This window comes from Salvelinus fontinalis, chromosome 33 (assembly GCF_029448725.1).
Source record: "Salvelinus fontinalis isolate EN_2023a chromosome 33, ASM2944872v1, whole genome shotgun sequence".
Classification (NCBI taxonomy): Eukaryota; Metazoa; Chordata; class Actinopteri; order Salmoniformes; family Salmonidae; genus Salvelinus; species Salvelinus fontinalis.
Genome location: NC_074697.1, coordinates 39,236,591 through 39,260,872, shown reverse-complemented (window position 1 = coordinate 39,260,872; position 24,282 = coordinate 39,236,591). Strand labels below are relative to the sequence as shown.

General features: G+C 44.0%; 1 protein-coding gene across 2 annotated transcripts in view; it reads right to left on the bottom strand.

Annotated features, from left to right (window-relative positions):
* LOC129832218 (serine/threonine-protein kinase PAK 4-like) overlaps positions 1-22,996 on the bottom strand; it is a 31,687-nt gene extending 8,691 nt beyond the window's left edge. Inside the window, exons 1-6 of one of the 2 annotated variants that reach the window (XM_055896107.1) lie at positions 22,775-22,996; positions 2,556-2,777; positions 1,807-2,030; positions 1,253-1,685; positions 667-1,116; positions 242-375 (exon numbers count right to left, since the gene is read on the bottom strand). In XM_055896107.1, coding sequence (XP_055752082.1) covers positions 242-375; positions 667-1,116; positions 1,253-1,685; positions 1,807-2,030; positions 2,556-2,756 — 1,442 coding nt within the window. In that variant the 5' untranslated portion in view covers positions 2,757-2,777; positions 22,775-22,996. Of the gene's footprint in view, positions 1-241; positions 376-666; positions 1,117-1,252; positions 1,686-1,806; positions 2,031-2,555; positions 2,778-6,936; positions 7,259-22,774 lie in introns of those variants that run through there. The other variant, XM_055896106.1, reaches the window with a different exon arrangement.
* Between the last annotated feature and the right edge of the window lie 1,286 nt (positions 22,997-24,282).

The following is a 24,282-nucleotide window of genomic DNA, read 5'->3' as shown; positions in this document are numbered from 1 at the left end:
TGGACTGAAAACCTACAGGACGGTATAGTTCCAGGAAAAGGGTGGGCAGCCCTACCACAGTCTATAGTCCTGCTGGTCAGTTGTCAGAGCAGCAGATCAACGGTCATTGCTATCCGGGATCCTTGGTACATCCAACTCTGACATCACCCATTGAAGTTGAAATTTAAAATAGTTGGGGTTTAGGCTATGGAAATCCCAAGGATGCCAGATAGCACTAAACCGCAGATCAACAGATAAGCACCTGGTGTGTGTGACAATGTCAGTCAGAGCCCCTCCCTCCAGGAACTCCATGACGACCCAGAGTTCATCTCCCACCAGGTAGCTGTTGTACATCTCCACCACGTTGTCATGGTGATAGTCCCGCATGATCACCACCTGAAGAGCACAGGAACCAGCGTTACTAAGGAGACCGTGGGCGATTACACGGCACATGACATCACTCATTACACCACTGCAAAGATATGCATGAACCGCACCCCCCATGCAGGACAAATCTTTCAAACGTTAGCAAATCAGCTCTGTAATAGCCACTATAAAAGATTATGGATCACAAAACTAATAGCTTATAAATTCATTATACCTTATTCCCTGAACATCAAAAATCTTAAAGACCTTCATCATCTCAATTGCATTCTGTTCAAGTCAATACAGGCCGTAAAACCCCACCTCATTGAATAGCAGCTCCCGGCGCTGCTGCTTGCGCAGGTCCATCTTCTTGACAGCCACCAGTTTGCCGGTGCTCTTGACGGTGGCAATGCACACAATGCCGGTGGAGCCCTCTCCGATCTTGATGTAGTGGTCCAGGTAGGTGCGCGGGTCACCCGGGTCCACCACCATCTGCAGCGCGGCACGGAACTGTTCATGGGACACCCGCTGGGGCTCCCTCTGGGGCGATAGGGCCTGCTGTGGTGGTAGGGCAGGGGCCGGGTGGCGGGGAACGGGAGCCTTCTGCTGCTGGTGGCCGTGGGGGGGCTCAGGGCCCAGGACAGGGTGGGAGGTGTGGTGGGGGTCTCCTCGTAGCTGGCCCTTCTGTGGTGCTTTTCCCCCGTCTCGGCTGGAGGCACTAGAAGGACCGTTGTGTGGCGGTGCTTCGTGTGGTCTGGCTGGCTTCAGCTCCTAGAAGGGAGAGAAAATGACACTGTATGAACAACACTTATGTCAGAGGTCTGTTAAAGACATGCGATAGAACATTAGCGGCACTGGTTTCCATATCTCCCAATGTCCTGGTGTTCTCCTAGCAGCCTGTCAGTACCTGGCTGGTGGGGCTCCTTCCTCCTTCACTGTCAGCGCGGGGGTAGGTGTTGAACGGCCTGCTGCTCTGCTGTGCTGTTTTTATCACCCCCTCTGTGACAGGCAGGTTAGGCATACGGATGTTGGGCCCCGAGAGAGGCCTCTTATCCCGGGGCGACTGGGGGCTGCCGTCCCTGCCCGTGTAGCTGGACTTAGGCCTCTTGTCGCTGGGCCCGTCCCTGCGGACTACCTGGTCGTGGTGGTCCAGTGGGTCCATGTCACTGGGCTTTGGCGGGGGAGGGGGTGGGCCGGGACGCTCTCTCTCTCGGTGCCTGCTGCTTGGTTCCTGGCCCCGGGGCTGCTGCTGTGGCCTGCCGTCCTCTCGCTGAGAGCGGGGTACCCGCTGGGGCTGCCGGGGGTCTCCACCAGCTAACTGGTCCGGCCTGGGCCGCTCCCTAGTGCAACAGAGAAACGGTAAACAGGTTACATCTCTCTGGAGTGGTGGAAACATTTCTTCAGAGCCATTTTACAGCTGAGATCTGAATACCCCGTGGGCCCTTACTGCCGACACTGTACCTGTCTCTGATGTCTCCATAGTGATCTGGGTGGTGGTGTGGCCGGTGTGCCAGGTCCCCGTTCTCATGGCCTCCTCCCCCCGAGGACCCGGAGTCTCTGCGGGGCTGGATAGGGGGGCTGCCTCGCCTCAGGGAGTTGGAGCGGGTCACCGACATGGTGTCAAACTCATCCAGCAGCCATGTCAGCGAGCCGTCCACAGCGATCTTACTACCCCGCACTATGGTCTACAGGAGGGAGAGGCAGAGACACCAAGTAAGGATGGGTTGAGATCAGACCAGTCAGGACAAGAGAGACTTCCTGGACTGTCACAGCTTCATTCTGAAAAGAGATATGATGACCGGCAGATTCTATTTTCAGTGATGTCTTTCGCCTTCACTGCATTTATTGTTCAGGAAAGAAGACAATCCTGTTTACTGTTTAGGTTCTGTGGATTCAGACTGTGATCCAAATCTGACGTACAGTAAGCTGAGACAGCTACAGTTCTGTGCCCTTTCCCATGGCCTACACACTGAAGGCAACAAAGCCGAAACGTCTGTGTACGCTATCCCTGATCAAGTGAAAATAACTTTAAAAAACATTGAAATTTAAGTAAGAGTCATGTGACATCTTCGAGTGCATGACTCATTACAGCTTTTTACCATGGCATTCTCTCAAATTACAACAACAGAGAATGCCACTACAGTGAAAATATCACTTCATGTTTGTGACACGCCCCTTTCCTCCCACATCCCATTTTGATGACCCCTGACCTTGCGGGGCTCCACCGTGGTGATGACGGTGACGTCGATGAAGGGCTTGGGCCTCTTGGCCGTGTCCTCGATCAGAGACTGCCATTGCCGCGGCAGCCCCACAAACTTCTGTTCCTGCTCGTCAAAGTCTGTGTGCACGCGGTGCTCGAAGTTGGAGGGCGCCGAGATCTGGACACGGGGCTTCTTCTTCTTAGTGAACATGGCGGCAGCTGGGCATCAGACCTGGAACACAGAGAGGAGAACAGGGATGTATTCAATAGTGCACAGCGTGGTAAACTGTAGCAAAACATTTTGCAAGGAAAAACAGTTTGCAACTAAAAAAACTAGTTTCTTATGTGACAATTCCAGGTGGCTCCCTTCCCTCTACGGTCTGTTTGCTTCCGTTTGTTTCCAAAATAATACACGCCAGGAATGACTTGGGAACAGCGTTAAACACATCAGCAGTTCATCATTGATAATACCAAGGAAGTCCTGTTTCTTTTCAATAGAGCTGAGAGGCTAACGCATGAAAACTTGATCTGTCATGTGGCCACATTGACACACTTCAGACTATAGAGCTGAAAACCTTTTCATGTAGACTGACAATCACACAGTGAATATCCTTTGGCAAATGCACAGAGAGAGAGAGATACAATCAGAGTACACAACTGTGTATGTAACTTCGACAAGTTGACATTAGAATATGACAGTATAATTTATAGGGACATCTCCCATAAAGACAAATACCTTATACAAGTAGCAGCCACTTTCTTCAGAGCCAAAACATTTATTAGTCAGGTAAGTATTACTCCGAGGTGAGCACAAGGCCCCCAGAAAAATGACTTCCCCTTTCCTTCACAAGCACATTTTCCCACTATCTTATTTCTCTACGCTCAAACATTCTGGATTCCTTCTCTTGCTTTAGATAGAGGCAGCTCTCCCTGAATCCAAACACTGTGCTGCCTGCGATATGCTGCCCGTTCGTGTCCACGGTCCAAGACCCACCCAAGCTGCAGGGAAGGGGTGCTTGGCGAGGGGATGAGGGATACCACCTGACTGGCCCAAAAAGCAGAACTGACTCAGTGAGTGTTTGAAGTGTAATGGGATCATCCACCCATCTGCACAAACCTGTACAAAGGGCCAGAGAGGAGGTCAACACGGGCATTCCATTAACTATTTAAAAGCCACCATTGCTGGTCAGAGTTGAACGACTAAGTCAGCATGATGACTAAATCAAATGTAACAAATAAGGCGGCTGCTACTGACAGTACCGGTAGATGATTTATTTGCGTCAAAAAACTGCTAGAGGGGCCTCCCGAGTGACGCAGCGATCTATCACAGATCCGGGTTTGATCCTAGGCTGTAGCACAACCGGCCGTGATCGGGGGTCCCATAGGGAGGTGCACAATTGGCCCAGCGCTGTCCGGGTTAGGGGAGGGTCTTTACTTGGCTCTTCGCGCTCTAGCGAGTCCTGGTGGCGGGCCGGGCGCCGGCAGGCTGACTTCTGTCGTCAGTTGAACGGTGTTTCCTCCAACTCATTGGTGCGGCTGGTTTCCGAATTAAGCGGGCGGGTGTTAAGGAGCGAGGTTTGGCTGGTAATGTTTCGGAGGACCCATGACTCGCCCTTCGCCTCCCGAGCCCATTGGGGAGTTGCAGCGATGAAAAAATAAAAAAGGTTAGATGAGTTTACAAAAACTGACTGAATGGGAAACATACTGAGCAGCAACCACAGAGGCCCACATAACTGAATCTTGCTGACAGACTTGTAAAGTGGTTTGCTGAAGTATTCGGTTGCTCCTATGAAACCCTGCCTTACTGGAGCCAGGCAACAAAAGGGGGAAATAGTTTAACACAGCCAAGGAAAAATGATTATTCAATGTCAGACGTTTTTTTTGGCCAACAGCAACTGCTGAGATGACAAAAACATGTCCAAACTGATATTCAATAATTCTGAGTCAGAGAGACTGACAGAATTGAGTTGCATTATGATCTGGTTGACAACTTGGGTGTCATGAAAACAGCAATAACATGGCATAGGCTTAGGATAAGTGACTGAATGAAAGCGGAAAGCGGAAAGCACCACAAACCACATGGTGGAGCTCAGGCTGTAGCCTGCAGGCAGTGCACCGGTGAGACAGGTTTGAACAGGTGAGGCCCAGCTGTGAGTGACGCAGCAGCAGGTGTAGTAGCACCTCCCCCAGAACACAGACCTCTCTCTTCCGTGTTGTACACTTCCCCCTACAAAGCAGGTAGCAGGGGAAGAGAGATTCAAGTGTCCATGCACTCAGACTAGACAGAGTTACAAGACAGAAAATAAGATGCCCCTGGGAGACCAACAGATGCACACATTTTCAACTATAACTGTGCCAATTTATCATTTCCATTTTCTTCTTCCAGTCTGTCAGGAAAGCGGTCATAAAGCCTAGCTTGTATAACTACCATTCATTGATAATTTCCCTCTGTGTATGAAGAGAGTAGAGCTGCAACCACCCACGCAGTGAAGGAAAAAAACGGTGCCGTCCACGACACACTATCCCGTTTATGGAGTCTCTCACATTAGCATACTATTATGCACCGGTGAGCAGTAAGAAAGGCACTTCAGTGGCAGCGTAGACCCAGATGGGTCATGGCCAAAGAGCTACTGTCTGTCCAAGCACAAGGGGTGGTCCACCAGACTCCAGGCACAGCCATGGGTGTCAACTTTGTGCTGTAGCAACGCAAAACACTTCATTTGAGCTCTGTGATGGGTTAATGCGGGGCTCTCAGTCAAAGTAGTTAACATCAAAACAATTGTGCTCAGGGCAGGGCCACTCTGGAGGAGGATAAACCGTAAGGCATGACTGATGAGGCGGCCATTCAAAAGGTAAGCCCCTCATCATTCAGACTGCACTGTCACCACACAGATCCAGACAACGGCACCTCTAGTCGTCAATTGCCTTATTCTGTTAACTCAAATGGTTTTCCTCTGTCCCATTTACGCATACCATTTTACAAGGACTACACTTGAAGGTTAAAGGATATGTAAACATCTCAAAACCAAAAATAGATTTAGGTGATGACTTATTTCCAGAGAGGCTTTTTAAAGAGAACCTGTATGAGTCATAGCTAATCACTATTCCAAATGCACGCATGTCAAATATAGTAAGAATACACACCTATATTGTATAGTACAACACATGCATGCCTTTGACATGAAAATGAATCAGGTTAACTATTTTCATTGCATTTCTATCGGCAATGTTCAGTGTGTTGCATTCCCTCCTGATTGCAAATGCAGTAGGTTGTGTCATCGCGGACACTATGCAGGGTTCAGAGAGAACAAAATGAGGTCACATCTTCAGGGATTTGTCTCACCTTGTCCTGCATCCCTCTGCCTGTAGCAATCATCATTCTGTCAATTTATCATGATGTAGCTTAGCCTAGATGTTTGTGGGCATGCTCCACTGTCGCACCCTTTCATTTGAAGTTTAGCCTACTGCCCCGTGATGAGTCAGAAATGTTAACTAACAGAATTCTACCCTCTAACTGAGGTTCCCTGATTTAGGAAGTGCAGTGGAAACAGTGTGACCTTGGAGACAACCCAGATTCCAGCCAGAGTGCTTCTTATCAAGACTTGCCTATCTGTTGTTGTTTAACAAGCCTGGTGTTAGGGTGCAACTTGCAGCAAAACAAACGAGGATAGGTCTGTGAGCAATTACGGTAAATGTAGGAATTAAGAAAAGAGTACCAGTTTCCCATCCACAAGCACGTGGGCTACAAGCAGTGACTATACTGACAGTGTCAGATCCAACGAAATAACTACTACACCATTGGTTTCATTACCTTGTTATGCTTTCTTTAGTGTCAAACATTACGTTAGGCTATAGCTTGCAAAAACACTACCAAAAGAGAAACTATGGTCTGAAAAATATCGTTACTTCACGGTGTAGCCAACCTCCCTCAATTTCATGAGCGTAATCCCGTTGTTTCTTATCACTTTGACAGTTGTTTACATGTGAAACAGCACTAGGGAAGTAGTCTCATGATCGTATAGCAAAATAAAACTAAAACAACGAACCAAACGTCAGTTGGGAGAAAATAAATACCAGATTTCCACATGCTGGTGGTAAAGATTATGTGTAGCTTAATGTGTAGTGAGAAATCACTGCGTTTATTACTCATGTAATGGCTGTACATAGAGCATTTGTTGGATTTGACCGCTATAATAACGTGTTTCAAGTTGATTTGAGGCTAATCTTATGAGTGAGTTTTGACCTCAGAAATACAAATATACATTCTGCAGTGGAGATAAACTTCTCACGGTCGAGAAGCATATTATCTTAAATTATATTCGATATTTTGACGTAAGAATGACTATGAAAACAATGATTAACGACAGTAAAACTGCCTTTGATTTACTCACCAGAATGTCTATCCAACGCGATAGAATACACCTGATACCATTTCACGATCACGCATGAGAACAAGGAAGAAAATTAACCCAGGCAGCCTCGCTCTGTGAGGAAAGACTCTCCAAAGTGAGATCAAGAAGTTTTTTCCGCAGCGTTTCAAATAGGTAAAGAGCTGCTGTTAGTGCACACGCCGTATTTATCCAAAATGTACGTTTATGATAAAACGACTTATGAATAACTTCCGAAATAGAACTGTAAACCTCTCAAATCAATGTTGTCGCATTCCGATGGTTTCACTAACGCGGGCCAGTATCATGACGTCACCGGGAAACAGGGGTAAAATGAGAGTCACGTCTGACTCATTCAAATCCCGGAACGCCCACTGCCTGAGGTGTCTGTTCAATGATCAGTCTTGGTCTTCTTACTAGTCATTATGATTGTTATGTAATCTATTATTTGACACGACCAAGCTGAAAGCTTGACCTAGGCACATCAGGGGGAAACAGGAATGTTCAACTGCTGGTAAATACTAATGCAGTCTTATCAATACTTTAACGGCATCTTGTGAAATACCCAGAGTGACTGCTAATTTGAACAGGATTGTCTGCGGATGAACACAAGCAACCAGCGAAGAGAAAGGCCTCGGAACAAAAACAAAACTGTTCATAGTGTAAGCAAATGTTGTCAAATTATAATGTTGAAGCAAATTACTAATCTTTTTGACAAGATCCCATGACTGCCATCATAATGAGTTGCTGCTAATGTGCTGGGGAACACACACATATATATACATATATAAAATATTATTGTCACATACACATATACAAAAGTATGTGGACACTCCTTCAAATGAGTGGATTAGGCTATTTCAGCCACACCCATTGCTGACAGGTGTATACAAATCGAGCACACAGCCATGCAATCTCCATAGACAAACATGGGCAGTAGAATGGCCTTTCTGAAGAGCTTAATGACTTTCAACGTGAAACAGTCATAGGATGCCACCTTTCCAACAAGTCAGTTAATCACATTTCTGCCCTGCTAGAGGTGCCCCAATCAACTAAGTGCTGTTATTGTGAATGGAAACATCTAGGAGCAACAATGGCTTAACTGCGAAGTGTTAGGCCACAAGCTCTGAACGGGACTGCCGAGTGCTGAAGCGCATTAAAAACATCTGTCCTCAGTTGCAACTCTCACTACTGAGTTCCCAACTGCCTCTGGACACAACGTCAGCACAATAACTGTTAGTCTGGAGCTTTATGAAATATACAAGCCTAAGATCACCATGCGCAATGCCAAGGGTCGGCTGGAGTGATGTAAAGCTCGCCACCATTGGACTCTGGAGCAGTGTAAACGCGTTCTCTGGCATGATGAATCACGCTTCACCATCTGGCAGATGGATGCCAGGAGAACGCTACCTGCCCGAGTGCATAGTACCAACTGTAAAGTTTGGTGGAGGAGGAATAATGTTCTGAGGCTGTTTTTCATGGTCCGGGCTAGGTCCCTTAGGTCCAGTGAAGGGAAATCATAATGCAGTTTGGAACTCTGTAGTGAAGCCACTAATTTGAAGGGGTGTCCACACACTTTTGTATATAGTGTATTCAGACCCCTTGACAGTTTGTTACATTACAGCCTTATGCTAAAAATGTATGAATTTGTTTTTTCTTCACACAAAACCCCATAATAACAAAGCAAAAACACATTTTGAGATTTTGGCAAATTTTCAAATATAAAAACAGATACCTTACTGAAATAAGTATTCAGACCCTTTGCTATGAGACTCGAAATTGAGCTCAGGTGCATCCTGTTTCCATTGATCATCCTTGAAGTGTTTCTACAGCTTGATTGGAGTCCACCTGTGGTAAATTCAATTGACTGAACATGATTTGGAAAGGCACACATCTGCCTATATAAAAAGGTCCCACAGTTGACAGTGCATGTCAGAGCAAAAAGCATGCCATCGAAGGAATTGTCCGTAGAGCTCAGAGACAGGATTGTGTCGAGGTACAGATCTGGGGAAGGGTACCAAAAACATTTCTACAGCATTTAAGGTCCCCAAGAACAGTGGACTCCACTCGTAAATGGAAGAAGTTTGGAACCACCAAGACTAACTAGAGCTGGCCCCCCTGGCCCAAAACTGAGCAATCGGGGGATAAGGGCCTTGGTCAGGAAGGTGACCAAGAACCCGATGGTCACTGACAGAACTCCAGAGTTGCTCTGTGGAAATGGGAGAACCCTCTAGAAGGACAACCATCTCTGCAGCACTCCACCAATCAGGCCTGTATGGGAGAGTGGCCAGACAGAAGCCACATGACAGCCCACTTGGAGTTTGCCAAAAGGCACCAAGATTGAGCTCTTTGGCCTAAATGCCAAGCGTCACGTCTGGAGGAAACCTGGCACCATCCCTACGGTGAAGCATGGTGGCAGCATCATGCTGTGGCAATGTTTTTCAGCGGCAGGGACCGGGAGACTAGTCAGAATCGAGGGAAAGATGAACGGAGCAAAGTACAGAGAGATCCTTGATGAAAACCTGCTCCAGGACCTTGGACTGGGGCGAAGGTTCACCTTCCAACAGAAGAACGACCCTAAGCACACAGCCAAGACAACGCAGGAGTGGCTTCGGGAACAAGTCTCAATGTCCATTAGTGGCCCAGCTAGAGCCTGGACTTAAACCCGATCGAACATCTCTGGAGAGTCCTGAAAATACCTGTGCAGCAATGCTACCCACCTAACCTGACAGAGCTTGAGAGGATATGCAGAGAAAAATGGGAGAAACTCCCCAAATACAGGTGTGCCATGCTTGTAGCGTCATACCAAAGAAGACTCGAGGCTGTAATAGCTGTCAAAGGTGCTTCAACAAAGTACTGTGTAAAACATATTAATACTTACGTAAATGTGATCAGTTATTTATTTTTAATAAATTTGCAAAAAATTCTAAACCTGGATTTGCTTTGTCATTGTGGGGTATTGTGTGTAGATTGATGAAGAAAACAATTTAATCAATTTTAGAATAAGGCTGTAACGTAACAAATTGTGGAAAAAGTCAAGGGGTCGGAATACTTTCAGAATGCATTGTATCTAATTTGCATAAAGTAACATTTTCTAAGTTCATAAATTGTTTCATTGTTAAACTCTTCAGTTTTGCATAAGGCATGAAGATCTGTTAATAATATGACCACCCTACCTTAAATTGGGTTAAATTACTGTAATTATGTATTCCGTACTGCCTCATTTGCAAATTAAGTTCCTAATTTGTATAATTCCACTCTGGGTGAGTGGTTTCCTGTTTGCTATTCATTGACTACAGCTCAGCATTCAACACCATAGTACCCTCAAATCTCATCACTAAACTAAGGATCCTGGGACTAAACACCTCCATCTGCAACTGGATCCTGAACTTCCTGACGGGCCGCCCCCTGGTGGTGAAGGTAGGTAGCAACATCTGTCACGCTGATCCTCAACACTGGAGCTCCCCAGGGGTGCGTGCTCAGTCCCCTCCTGTACTCCCTGTTCACCCACGACTGCATGGCCAGGCACGACTCCAACACCATCATTAAGTTTGCAGACGACACAACAGTGGTAGGCCTGATCACCGACAACAACGAGACAGTCTATAAGGAGGTCAGAGACCTGGCCGGGTGGTGCCAGAATAACAACCTATCCCTCAACGTAACCAAGACTAAGGAGATGATTGTGGACTACAGGAAAAGGAGGATGGGACTGTAGTGGAGCAGGTTGAGAGCTTCAAGTTCCTTGGTGTCCACATCAACAACAAACTAGAATGGTCCAAACACACCAAGACAGTCGTGAAGAGGGCACGAAAAAGATTTGGCATGGGTCCTGAGATCCTCAAAAGGTTCTACAGCTGCAACATCGAGAGCATCCTGACTGGTTGCATCACTGCCTGGTACGGCAATTGCTCGGCCTCTGACCGCAAGGCACTACAGAGTGTAGTGCGTATGGCCCAGTACATCACTGGGGCTAAGCTGCCTGCCATCCAGGACCTCTACACCAGGCGGTGTCAGAGAAAGGCCCTAAAAATTGTCAAAGACCCCGGCCACCCCAGTCAGACTGTTCTCTCTACTACCGCATAGCAAGCAGTACCAGAGTGCCAAGTCTAGGACAAAAAGACTTCTCAACAGTTTTAACCCCCAAGCCATAAGACTCCTGAACAGGTAATCAAATGGCTACCCGGACTATTTGCATTGTGTGACCCCCCCAGCCCCTCTTTTACGCTGCTGCTACTCTCTGTTTATCATATGCATAGTCACTTTAACTATACATTCATGTACATACTACCTCAATTGGGCCGACCAACCAGTGCTCCCGCACATTGGCTAACCGGGCAATCTGCATTATGTCCCGCCACCCGCCACCCCCTCTTTTACGCTACTGCTACTCTCTGTTCATCATATATGCATAGTCACTTTAACCATATCTACATGTACATACTACCTCAATCAGCCTATCTAACCGGTGTCTGTATGTAGCCTCGCTACTTTTATAGCCTGTCTTTTTAATGTCGTTTTATTTCTTTACCTACCTATTGTTCACCTAATACCTTTTTTGCACTATTGGTTAGAGCCTGTAAGTTAGCATTTCACTGTAAAGTCTACACCTGTTGTATTCGGCGCACGTGACAACTTTGATTTGAAAATGTAACTTCTGTGTTCTACAGCAACCCTGAAAATGTCATAACAATATTACCACTATCTTAAGATATTGGACTAAATGTGTTGAAATTAAGGATTCAGACAGGTGATTTGGTGCCTTTTTGACAAGGGATTACCATTTACCTGTCCGTGACCTTTTTGACCTTTTCTGATCATGTGAAAATAAGATCTCAGCCATGGTAAATCCTAACCTCAAACTAAAGTGTTCTGTGTTCCTGATAAGCTGCTCTATAACATGGAATACAAAGTATAACACCAGAAAAAACATTATCATTTTGAAGGGGCAATCGTCTACATTGGGTGTACAATTTTCTATTATTTAATCTGCAGTTATTCTTCTGCTATCTATTGTTACCAATAACATTTACATGTTTAAAGTATCTTCTGATTACAATTATTATGTCTCCTCTTAACTAAATGCAATCTATTAGATTCCAAAATGTATGTAGGTATATCTAGCTGTCCGATAACACATTCTGCACTTTGTAAAAACCCAGATTGCATTGAGTAAATGTTGGAAATAGATCTTGGTTTCTTTCTAAACCTAGCAATGTGAATGCAGACGACTCAGGCCAAAAAATATGTGAAGTGAACTGTCAAAAGAGTTGAATCCGCATTTCACACTGCCCTAACACATCTGGACAAGAGGAATACCTATGTAAGAATGCTGTTCATCGACTACAGCTCAGCATTTAACACCTCCAAACTCGTCATTAAGCTTGAGACCATGGGTCTCGACCCCGCCCTGTGCAACTGGGTCCTGGACTTCCTGACGGGCCGCCCCCAGGTGGTGAGGATAGGTAACATCCCCACCCCGCTGATCCTCAACACTGGGGCCCCGCAAGGGTGCGTTCTCAGCCCTCTCCTGTACACCCATGATTGCGTGGTCATGCACGCCTCCAACTCAATCATCAAGTTTGCAGACGACACTACAGTGGTCGGCTTGATTACCAACAATGACGAGACGGCCTATAGGGAGGAGGTGAGGGCCCTCGGAGTGTGGGATCAGGAAAACAACCTCACACTCAATGTCAACAAAACTAAGGAGATGATCGTGGACTTCATGAAACAGCAGAGGGAGCAGCTCCCTATCCACATCGAGGGGACAGTAGTGGAGAAGGTGGAAAGTTTTAGGTTCCTCGGAGTACACATCACGGACAAACTGAAATGGTCCACCCACACAGACAGCGTGGTGAAGAAGGCGCAGCAGGAGGCTGAAGAAATTCAGCTTGTCACCAAAAACACTCACAAACTTTTACAGATGCACAATCGAGAGCATCCTGTCGGGCTGCATCATCGCATGGTATGGCAACTGCTCCGCCCACAACCGTAAGGCTCTCCAGAGGGTAGTGAGGTCTGCACAACGCATCACCGGGGGCAAACTACCTGCCCTCCAGGACACCTACACCACCCGATGTCACAGGAAGGCCAAAATGATCATCACGGACAACAACCACCCGAGCCACTGCCTGTTCACCTCGCTATCATCCAGAAGGCGAGGTCAGTACAGGTGCATCAAAGCGGGGACCGAGAGACTGAAAAACAGCTTCTATCTCAAGGTCATCAGACTGTTAAACAGCCATCACTAACATTGAGTGGCTGCCAACATACTGACTCATCTCTAGCCACTTTTAATAATGGAAAAATTGATGTAATAAATGTATCACTAGCCACTTTAAACAATGCCACTTTATATGTTTACATACCCTACATTTTGTCAGCAGCATACCACCCTGCATACCACTGCTGGCTTGCTTCTGAAGCTAAGCAGGGTTGGTTCTGGTCAGTCCCTGGATGGGAGACCAGATGCTACTGGAAGTGGTGTTGGAGGGCCAGTAGGAGGCACTCTTTCCTCTGGTCTAAAAAAAAAAATATCCCAATGCCCCAGGGCAGTGATTGGGGACACTGCCCTGTGTCGGGTGCAGTCTTTCGGATGGGACGTTAAACGTGTGTCCTGACTCTCTGAGGTCATTAAAGATCCCATGGCACTTATCGTAAGAGTGTTAACCCCGGTGTCCTGGCTAAATTCCCAATCTGGCCCTCAAACCATCACGGTCACCTAATAATCCCCAGTTCACAATTGGCTCATTCATCCCCCTCCTGTCCCCTGTAACTATTCCCCAGGTCGTTGCTGCAAATGAGAATGTGTTCTCAGTCAACTTACCAGGTAAAATAAAGGATAAATTAAAAAAATTACTCATCTCATATGTATATACTGTACTCTATTGCATCTTGCCTATGCCGTTCGGCCATCACTCATTCATATATTTTTATGTACATAGGATAAAGCAATCCTTCTGCCCCCCCCCCCCCCCTCCCCCTTAAAAGATTTAGATGCACTATTGTAAAGTGGCTGTTCCACTGGATGTCATAAGGTGAATGCACCAATTTGTAAGTCGCTCTGGATAAGAGCGTCTGCTAAATGACTTAAATGTAATGTAATGTACATATTCTTATTCATTCCTTTACACTTGTGTGTATAAGGTAGTTGTTGTGAAATTGTTAGGTTAGATTACTTGTTACATATTACTGCATGGTTGGAACTAGAAGCACAAACATTTCGCTACACTCGCATTAACATCTGCTTACCATGTGTATGTGACAAATAAAATTTGATTTAATATATTGTTGTCTCTACCATCTTGCCCTTTGTGCTGTTGTCTTTGCCCAATAATGTTTGTACAATGTTTTGTTGCTACCATGCTGTGTTGTCATGTGTTGCTGCCTTGCTATGTTGTCTTATGTCTCTATGTTGTGTTGTCTCTTGTCGTGATGTGTGTTTTGTCATATTTTATTTTTAATCCCAGCTCCCATCCCCGCAGGAGGCCTTTTGGTAGACTGTCATTGTAAATAAGAATTGGTTCTTAACTGACTTGCCTAGTTAAATAAATAAATGGCATGGGGTAGTGTGGATACAAAGAGAACAGTTCTCTATATGAAAAAAACAACAACAATGCAATGTGAATGGGGCTTGACATGTCAGATACTAACCAATCCAGAAGCTGGGTTCAAACAAAGCCCTTGCTGCCTTAGCCAATCCATGCAGACTTCCAGGTCTGGCTGAGGAATGTGGAAAGGTCAATGATAAGAGGGAATGTGAGCTTCCACTGGGATACGGGTCAGTCGGTTCAAAGTGCTTTGATAGCCAACACTACATTTGAAATAATCTGTCTGTCTGGACTTTGACAGTCAGAGAGAAGGGCCTCCCTAAAATTCTCATAAATACAAGCCGTCACATAGGTCAAGAAAAAGAGAGAACTATGAGATTAATTTCCTAAGCTTCCAGCTTGCAACTCAATAGTCATAATAATTGTTCTCTTTAGTTGAGCCTAAAGCACACTGCAGAGGTTGACAAGCCAGGCTTTCATTGCATAACGACTCGGGTGCTATTCAAACATCTTGTCAAACTACACTAACAAGCATGTTTGACATATCAAGCTATGCTAATTCAGTTGAGAAACAAAACAATGACATTTCAAATTAGGAGAGTTCATGTTAACTGAATCGGTCAATCAAGTTAAAGGTAGAGTCAGCGATTCATTAACAAAACAACAGTATCGGGCTGACCTCCACAACAACTAAGAGGAACAAGAGTGGGGCTAAACTCCTCTGCTGTCTTTGTCCAGCTGCGGTCACGTTGTAGCTTAGTGAAGCGGACCCATACACATGCTCAGCTACTCTGAGTGTGCATAATCTCGCATTGCATTCATTTACAATATCTGCAGCTTGTGGTAACGTCCCACCACGGAGTCTCAATTTTAACATGTGATCGTAACAAAACTGTCCCTTCCACCCAGTCTGTCTGCAGTTGATGCCGAGCCAACCTTAAACAACCCCAAAAGGTTGACTCATACAATGTGATGACAAACTTGCCAGGTGACAAGGAAGAGGAAGTAATGAATTATGCAACTGCTATGAGAGTTGTGTTGCGAGAGATATGTCACAGTATGTAATTGTGCTGCTGGGCCCAGGAACTAGTTGGCTTGACTAGAGTCCTCGGTGTCCTGATTTGTGTCACTTTTGTCCCAGCTAACACACCTAATAATAATCATGACCTTCAGTTTAGAATGCAATTAGTTTAAATCAGCCGTGTTTGCTACAGATGGGGAAAAAGTGACACCACTCTGCCCCTCGAGGACTGGAGTTCCCATTCCATTCCCACTCTAACCCTCCATCTCTTCAGCTCAAACAACAAACCACACAAAGCCTAGCAGCCCATGGAGGGCTGCACCTCAACGTCCACACATCAAAAAGGACCTGGGAGAAATCACAGCAAACAGTAGAGATTAAAAAATAAACCAAACTCTTCAACCAACAGCCTCCAATTTCAAAGAAGCTCCGTTTGGGGGGGTGAACATAGATGTATGAATCTTACACACTGTAATTGGCAAGGTAATGTTTCCGTGCTTAGCCCTGTAATTAGCCTATGGTATGTTACCATCATCAAAACAATTATGAAGTCATACTGTCAAGCACTTGTATGATCACATGTAAATAGAGTTAAAAGTGGGTCCCCTAGGCTAATATCTATCTTGTGCAGAGCAGCTTGTAAAGTTTGGTGTGAAATAGAAAAATAAATGGATGACATTAGTATCAAAATGGCAGTCAACGCCGTCTTTGCTCAGTCTGCACATTCAGTGTAGTATTTTTCATGCGTACAGTGGCAGGGCCTATTCACCGGCAGGAACAAAAACACTGCCTCATTCACTTAGAATATTCCAGGGTTATGCGGCAGGTAGCCTAGTGGTTGGAGCGTTGGGCCAGTAACCGAAAAGTTGCTGGATCTAATCCCCGAGCTGACAAGGTAAAAATCTGTAATTCTGCCCCTGAATAAGGCAGTTAAGCCACTGTTCCCCGGGAGGCCGTCATTGTAAATAAGTATGTGTTCTGACTTGCCTAGTTAAATAAAGGTTAAATAAAATAAATATGCCTGCATAATGCAACAGCACCTTTTTTCTTGTTTTGCAACCACAATTCATTATTATATTCTCTCATTGTGCAACAGTTAAAGCAGAGGGGAAATGTGGCCAGCCCATTACCCACAATCCCCCGCCAAGCTGTGTACACAAGAACTTTCTATTACCAGGCAAGCAGGTCCTAGCTTGATTGTGGACCTCGCTGATTGAAGCGATTACACATTGCAAACATGGAAAACAATTCACTGTGCTGTGTGTAGCCTATAGTCTACTACACTGAGCCTATATTACAGTCAGCATGACCTACACAGACAGGGCTTTGTTTAAGAGAAATAGATGACAAGAGTTTCTTGATGCCATCACTCTTACCCACACAGTGACATATCAGCCTTATCTGAAAACAATGCCAGCCAGCTGCAATCGCTACTTAAAGGAAATATGAAACTGAAATGCAGAGTATGATAATGTGAAGCCAGGGCTGAAGAGATGACCAGTCCACACCACACATTCAGGACTACAGCATAATATCCTCTGATCACTCTCCCCCTCAGTGAGACTAAGTTGATCCGAAGAGAGTGAGGTAGAACTCAGAAAGCGAGACAGGAATGTGCGAGCGAGAGAGAACGAAGCGCCACTGATGAGAAAGTGAGTCCATTAGATTCTGTGTCTTATATAACTATAATCAGAGAGAGAAAGTGAGTTAAAGACTCAACGAGGGATTGACTGTCTAGTTGAAAGTTGGAAAGTGAGACGCCTCCCTGGGTCAGATGAAAGCACTTTAATAGCCAAATAGTGAGGCATGATGTGAAAACACAGCAGTAGCTGTGCTAAAGCCCTTCAAATGAAAAGCTGACTCCACCTTACGCCTGGGGCGGAGGGGAGAGAGAGGGCTCCTAAAAAAATATATAATATGTAGGCCTAGAGGGTGTGGAATAGTAGTGGGAGGAAAAAAAGCAAAGCACATCATTATAGGCTAGCCTACATTACTTTGGTAGCTGAAATGAAAAGATTTCACACATAATGGCCCTGAACATCTGTACATACACTGGAAGTCTGGTTTTAGGACTAGTCTAGGCCCTACATGTTGTGTGGATGAGTTAAACCTGAACATGTTCCTAAGTGGTCTACGAACATGACCAATGAATGCACGTAGGCCGTCCTCTATAAAATCAGCAGTAGAGGCTACTTGATGCCTTCCATTTTTCCCCCGAATCCTCTACTGGAAACGATTTATACAGCTGTGTTTTTCTCCCATATGGAGGCAGCCTTAGGCCTCAGATCAAAAGAACGACAACATGCCGTCCGTGATCATGTGAACCCAGTGTAGCCTCTGATCTAGGGTCTCTCAACTACAACTTCACACTGCCGCCCCACTCCACTCTCTTTTCTCTACTAAAAAGTGGATTTATGCAGGCAGGAAAAAAGGAAAATGAGAAATGGAGTTAATTGAATCCTCCTGGTAGAAAGAGTTACAATTGTAAGCCTAACTATCGGTGAACTGAATGGTCTAGACATAACCACCCCAAAAAAATAAATGTGAGAGCACAGAGCAGTAATAAAATGGCTTTTCTACTAACTACCAGCGGAAGCATAGGCCAGGCGTCCTTTGGTCTCAATTAGAGGTTGACCGATTAATCGGCATGGCCGATTTCAAGTTTTCATAACAATCGGTAATCGGCATTTTTGGACGCCAATTATAGATGATTACGGCCGATTATATTGCATTCCACGAGGAAACTGCGTGGCAGGCTGACCACCTTGTTACGTGAGTGCAGCAAGGAGCCAAGGTTAGTTGCTAGCTAGCATTAAAAACGTATCTTATAAAAAACAATCAATCTTCACATAATCACTAGTTAACTACACATGGTTGATGATATTACTAGGTTAACTAGCTTGTCCTGCATTCCATATAATCAATGCGGTGCCTGTTAATTTATCATCGAATCACAACCTACTTCGCAAAACGGGTGATGATTTAACAAAAGCACAATCGTTGCACAAATGTACCTAACCATAAACATCAATGCCTTTCTTAAAATCAATACACAGAAGTATATATATTTTTTTTTAAACCTGCATATTTAGTTAAAAGAAATTCATGTTAGCAGGCAATATTAACTAGGAATATTGTGTCACTTCTCTTGCGTTCATTGCATGCAGTAAGGGTATATGCAACAGTTTGGGCCGCCTGGCTCGTTGCAAACTAATTTGCCAGAATTTTACATAATTATGACATAACATTGAAGGTTGTGCAATGTAACAGCAATATTTAGACTTAGATTTGCCACCCGTTCGATAAAGAACGGAACGGTTCCCTATTTCACTGAAAGAATAAACGTTTTGTTTTCAAAATGAGAGTTTCCAGATTTTACCATATTAATGACCAAAGGCTCGTATTTCTGTGTTCATTATATTATAATTAAATCTATGATTTGATATTTGATAGAGCAGTCTGACTGAGCGGTGGTAGGCAGCAGCAGGCTTATAAGCATTCATTCAAACTTCACTGCGTTTGCCAGCAGCTCTTAGCAATGCTTGAAGCACAGCACTGTATGACTTCAAGCCTATCAACTCCCGAGATTAGGCTGGCAATACTATAGTGCCTATAAGAACATCCACTAGTCAAGGTATATGAAATACATATGATATAGATACATATGATATGATATAAATAGTCGACGCGTCATAATTCCTATATTAACTACAACCTAAAACTTAACTGGGAATATTGAACCACCAGCATTCATATGTTCTGAGCAAGGAACTTAAACGTTAGCTTTTTACATGGCACATATTGCACTTCTACTTTTTTCTCCAACACTGTGTTTTTGCATTATTTAAACCAAATTGAGCATGTTATATTATTTATTTGAGACTAAATAGATTTTACGTATTATATTAAGTTAAAATAAGTTTTTATTCAGTATTGCTGTAATTGTCATTATTACACACACATATATATTATATATAAAAATAAATAAATCGGCCGATTAATCGGTATTGGCTTTATGTGGTCCTCCAATAATCGGTATCGGTGTAGAAAAATCATAATCGGTCAACCTCTAGTCTCTATGTGATTTAAAGAATTTGTTTCCTATTTTATTTGCTTCCATTCCACAACTCTCAGAATTCATGGGGAAATTAGCCTATGACACACAAAAATGCTTATCAGAAATGTGTTGGTTCTGATAAATAGCCACATATCCCAGTGGTTTTGGGTAAACAAACTAAAAACACTGTTTCTGGACAGCGTGTAGATACCCTGTCAATCTCCTAACACAAAACTGGGAAGAGCTTAATAACTTGACACAGACTAGGTGGGGGAACACACTAGTCATGACTATTCCAAAACCCCTTATCACTGCGTCTGTTGATCTCTAACATCCATCCCTAACAAACAGTGGTGGTACAGAGCTGTTGGGGTGACTGGGTGTAGTGTAGGTATTTGTTTGGGCAGAGTGCAGGGGTTCCATCTGTGTGACCCTCAGCAGCATTCAGACATGCCAGGAATGTGTGGAGTGCCCGGCACTGATCGCACAACCCTGCTTACTTGCACCCCGTCACACCAGCACTAAACATTTATCAGCTGCCAAGTCTCCAAAAGTAAGGATGGAAAGAGAGAGTGGTTGTCTACACTTGACACTTACATGCAACTTCTGCTATCAGAATATGAAGATAGCATTGAAATGTCGCTTTGGGGTGTGATGGGTGTTCAGAGCCGGCTGACCATCTCAGGAGGTGGTCAGGGATGCATTGTGTGCGGATTTCTCCTCAGTCTAGACGCAATCCGGCTACCGAAAGCACATACAGTGGGCGACATCATCAGCACTCCTCCCACAAGTATCCAAAATAAACTCATGTTTTGGGACCAAGAGACACCTTCTCACTATAACGTTATAGGAAATACATACCTAGCGTGTGAGGAACATGTTTGCTGGCCTCAAATGCTAGCCAGCTAGCTAATACTTTGAATAAATACTTTTTGTTTGGCTAGAGTTACGCTAACCAGTTTGCAATCCCTTTAGTGTTATTTGCTAGTTTGCTGGCTAGCTACAAAGATGGCTAGTTAGCTAGAGTAGCTGGCTAGTTAGCTAGAGTAGTTAGCTAATGCCATCAGTTGTTGTGTTATCATATGTTGCCTATTCCACCATTTGTGGAATTCATACTGACATCTGTATATAACACAGGAAAAGGTAATAAGGACACGGTAGACATATTTAAATGTAGCAGCATGAGACGTGCAGAATTCCATGATCAGAACTCTATGATCAGAATACAAAAGCTTCATGAACTGTCAAGTCGAGAGAGAGGAGAGGAGTGTGTGTTCAGGATTAGAGTTGTGACGTAAACTCACCCCATTCCGTACAAATGTGCGCAACCGCAACATTCAAACGAGGCTACAAAGAAAACTAAATGGGACTGTAGCGAATGTGTTGACTTCAAAATCGGGGGTGTGAACTAGGTTTCTATTCAAGCGTTGATCGACATGGTAATGGCTCTATAGTATGAAAGAAAAGTTGAAAAAAACAGACCCTCCGTTACATCGTGACGTGTCATGTCGTAACGTACAGAACGCATAAAGCAACTATTTATGTCTTACAATCTCTCTCCACCAGGTGTAGCACTTCTCTCATTGTTTAAAAACAAGAAATGGACAGTGACGGGGGTAAGGGGGGATACCTAGTCATTTTTTGCGTCATCATTCTCAAAGCCGTTGTTTACTTCATAAATCACTTTAGCGCCGCCCTAAAAACCGACTCAAATTCGACACAAACCTTCAAATAGGTATGTAATGACACATTATATAAACTCTTTATAGTGTTTTATTTACATTTTAGAGGCAATAAGGTGATAAGTTGGACAGATCAAGTGAAAAAAAGCAATTTTCCCACACAACAACTCTCCTTCTCACTATCACGCATTAGTTTTGCTTCCCCACCCGCCATTTTTTTAAAGACCCGACGGGGCTCATTGCCTGCTTGAATTATGCAGAAACGGGCAGCGTTTAGGTCATGTAATTGATTCTGTTGGAAAGGGGAGAAATTGCGCTTTACAATGGTATTGACATTACAGTTGGAAGTATTACGTTTTTGGGGTGCTAAAATAAGGGCAATTGTACGGACCAAGGCGATGTACGAGTTTACATTACAGGGCTAGAGTTCAGGATTTCATAGATGAGATAAATAATAATAATTTGGTGGGTGCTTCCATGTGTACTATTTTACACAAGTACAAATGTGTATTGTGTGAGAATTGGACATTTGTTTTTGCAAATGAGACCTGGTCGGAGAGTGGGGTCACGGCCAGGGATCAGTCATTATTGATTGCGACCCTGGAGCAATTAGGGTTAAGTGCCTTACTCAAGGGCACAGAGATTTTTCACCTAGTCGGCTCGGGGATTCAAACCAGCGAACGGTTACCTGCTGCCTGGTTCTGCTTACAAGAAAGAGTAAATAAGGCCATAATACAAGGCCTGAATTCTTCAGTAGAGCAGAACGCTAGATTAGACTGCAGCTAACATCAAAGGTCTCTGGATAGAACCTCAATTTTGACTTTCCAAACAAAGTAATTGCTCCTCCCGAGTCCAATTTTGTGTTATTGACTGTACTTTAGTTTATCCCACGTGTTCACTTTGTTTTTTTGTCGTACTGCTTTGCTTTATCTTGGCCAGGTCGCAGTTGTAAATGAGAACTTGTTCTCAACTGGCCTACCTGGTAAAATAAAGGTGAAATAAATAAACTACAACACAGACTACACACATCACTTAACTCCCCTAGAGCGTTTGAATAGTTAGATCAAGCTAGCAAAATCATTGTTTCTCAGCATAACAGCTACTTTTATGTATACGGTTTCTACCTATAGCAGTGGATTACTAGCATACTTTAACCAATGTAATGTTTGTTAGTTTACCAGTTGGATTTGTCAACTCACTAAGCTAACTTACAGGTTCTTATTGGCTGATAACGTTAGCTGCTATATTTTTACAATGAAAGAGTAGACTAACGTTAGCTCGTGACTCATTTCACTGAGTTTCAAGACCCAGTATGAATGACTTTATATTGCATAAAGTTACTCTTATTCTAGACAAGTTCGTTTTTGGTTCACTAGCCAAACAAACTCATTCTAGCTAACAACTAGCTAGCTAGTATTAATGGTAGCAAGTTGCTAACGTAGCTAGCTAAACTTAGTTTAGATAGTTAACGTTAAGTCAGTAGGCATAGCTGGATGAATGAAAGACAAATGATTCGTGTCATAATTACCTTAAATTTCCTTCGTGCACCGCTAAAATTGATAAAGTGGATAAATAGTTTATTGATTCGCTTAATAAAAGAAGCTGCCCAAAACTCTGTAATATTAGCCGAAGTCTCACTTTCCCGTCGTCATATTGAGGCTGCTGGTGGTAACACTACATCCGGGGAGCTGCTACGTGCGAGCTCCGTAGCAACCAATACTTCCATGCTTGATTGATTCACTGAATGATTGTATTGTTTCATTGATATGACATCAGGAACTATTAACCTTGTCAAAATCACAGTTGGTTTAACACAAAAAGAAGGGTAATGACTAGGGAGTTCAGCATGGTTGCCCCAAAGCCGTACATTTATACAGTACCAGTCAAAAGTTTAGACACACCTACTCATTCAAGGTTTTTATTTTATTTTACTATTTTCTACATTGTAGAATAATAGTGAATACATAAAAACTATAAAATAACACCTATGGAATTATGTAACCAAAAAAGTGTTAAACAAATCAAAATATATTTTATATTTGAGATTCTTCAAAGTGGCCAACCTTTGCCTTGATGACTCTTGGCATTCTCTCAACCAGCTTCACCTGGAATGCTTTTCCAACTGTCTTGAAGGAGTTCCCACATATGTTGAGCACTTGTTGGCTGCTTTTCCTTCACTCTGTGGTCCAACACATCCCAAATCATCTCAATTGGGTTGATGTCGGATGATTGTGGAGGCCAGGTTATCTGATGCAGCACTCCATCACTTTCCTTCTTGGTCAAATAGCCCTTTCACAGCCTGGAGGTGTTGGGTCATTGTGCTGTTGAATAACAAATGATAGTCCCACTAAGCCCAAACGAGATGTGATGGCGTATCACTGCAGAACTCTGTGGTAGCCATGTTGGTTAAGTGTGCCTTGAATTCTAAATAAATCACAGTGTCACCAGCAAAGCCATCACACCTCCTCCTCCGTGCTTCACGGTGGGAACCACACATGCGAAGGTCATCCATTCACCTACTCTGCGTCTCACAAAGACACAGCGGCTGGATACAAAAATCTCAAATTTGGACTTATCAGACCAAAGGAAAAATTTCCTCCTGTCTAATATATATTGCTCGTGTTTCTTGGCCCAAGCAAATCTCTTCTTCTTGTTGGTTTCCTTTAGTAGTGGTTTCTTTGCAGCAATTTGACCATGAAGGTCTGGTTCACACAATATCCTGTGTAACAGTTGATGTTGAGCTGTGTCTTTTACTTGAACTCCTTTAAGAATTTATTTGGGCTGCAATTTCTGAGATTGGTAACTCTAATGAACTTATCCTCTGCAGCAGAGGTAACTCTGAGTTTTCCTTTCCTGTGGCAGTCCTCATGAGAGCCAGCTTCAGAATAGCTCTTGATGTTTTTTGCGACTGCACTTTAAAAAAACTTTTAAGTTCTTGAAATTTTCCGAATTGACTCACCTTCATGTCTTAAAGAAATGATAGACTGTCATTTCTATTTGCTTATTTGAGCTGTTCTTGCCATAATATGGACTTGG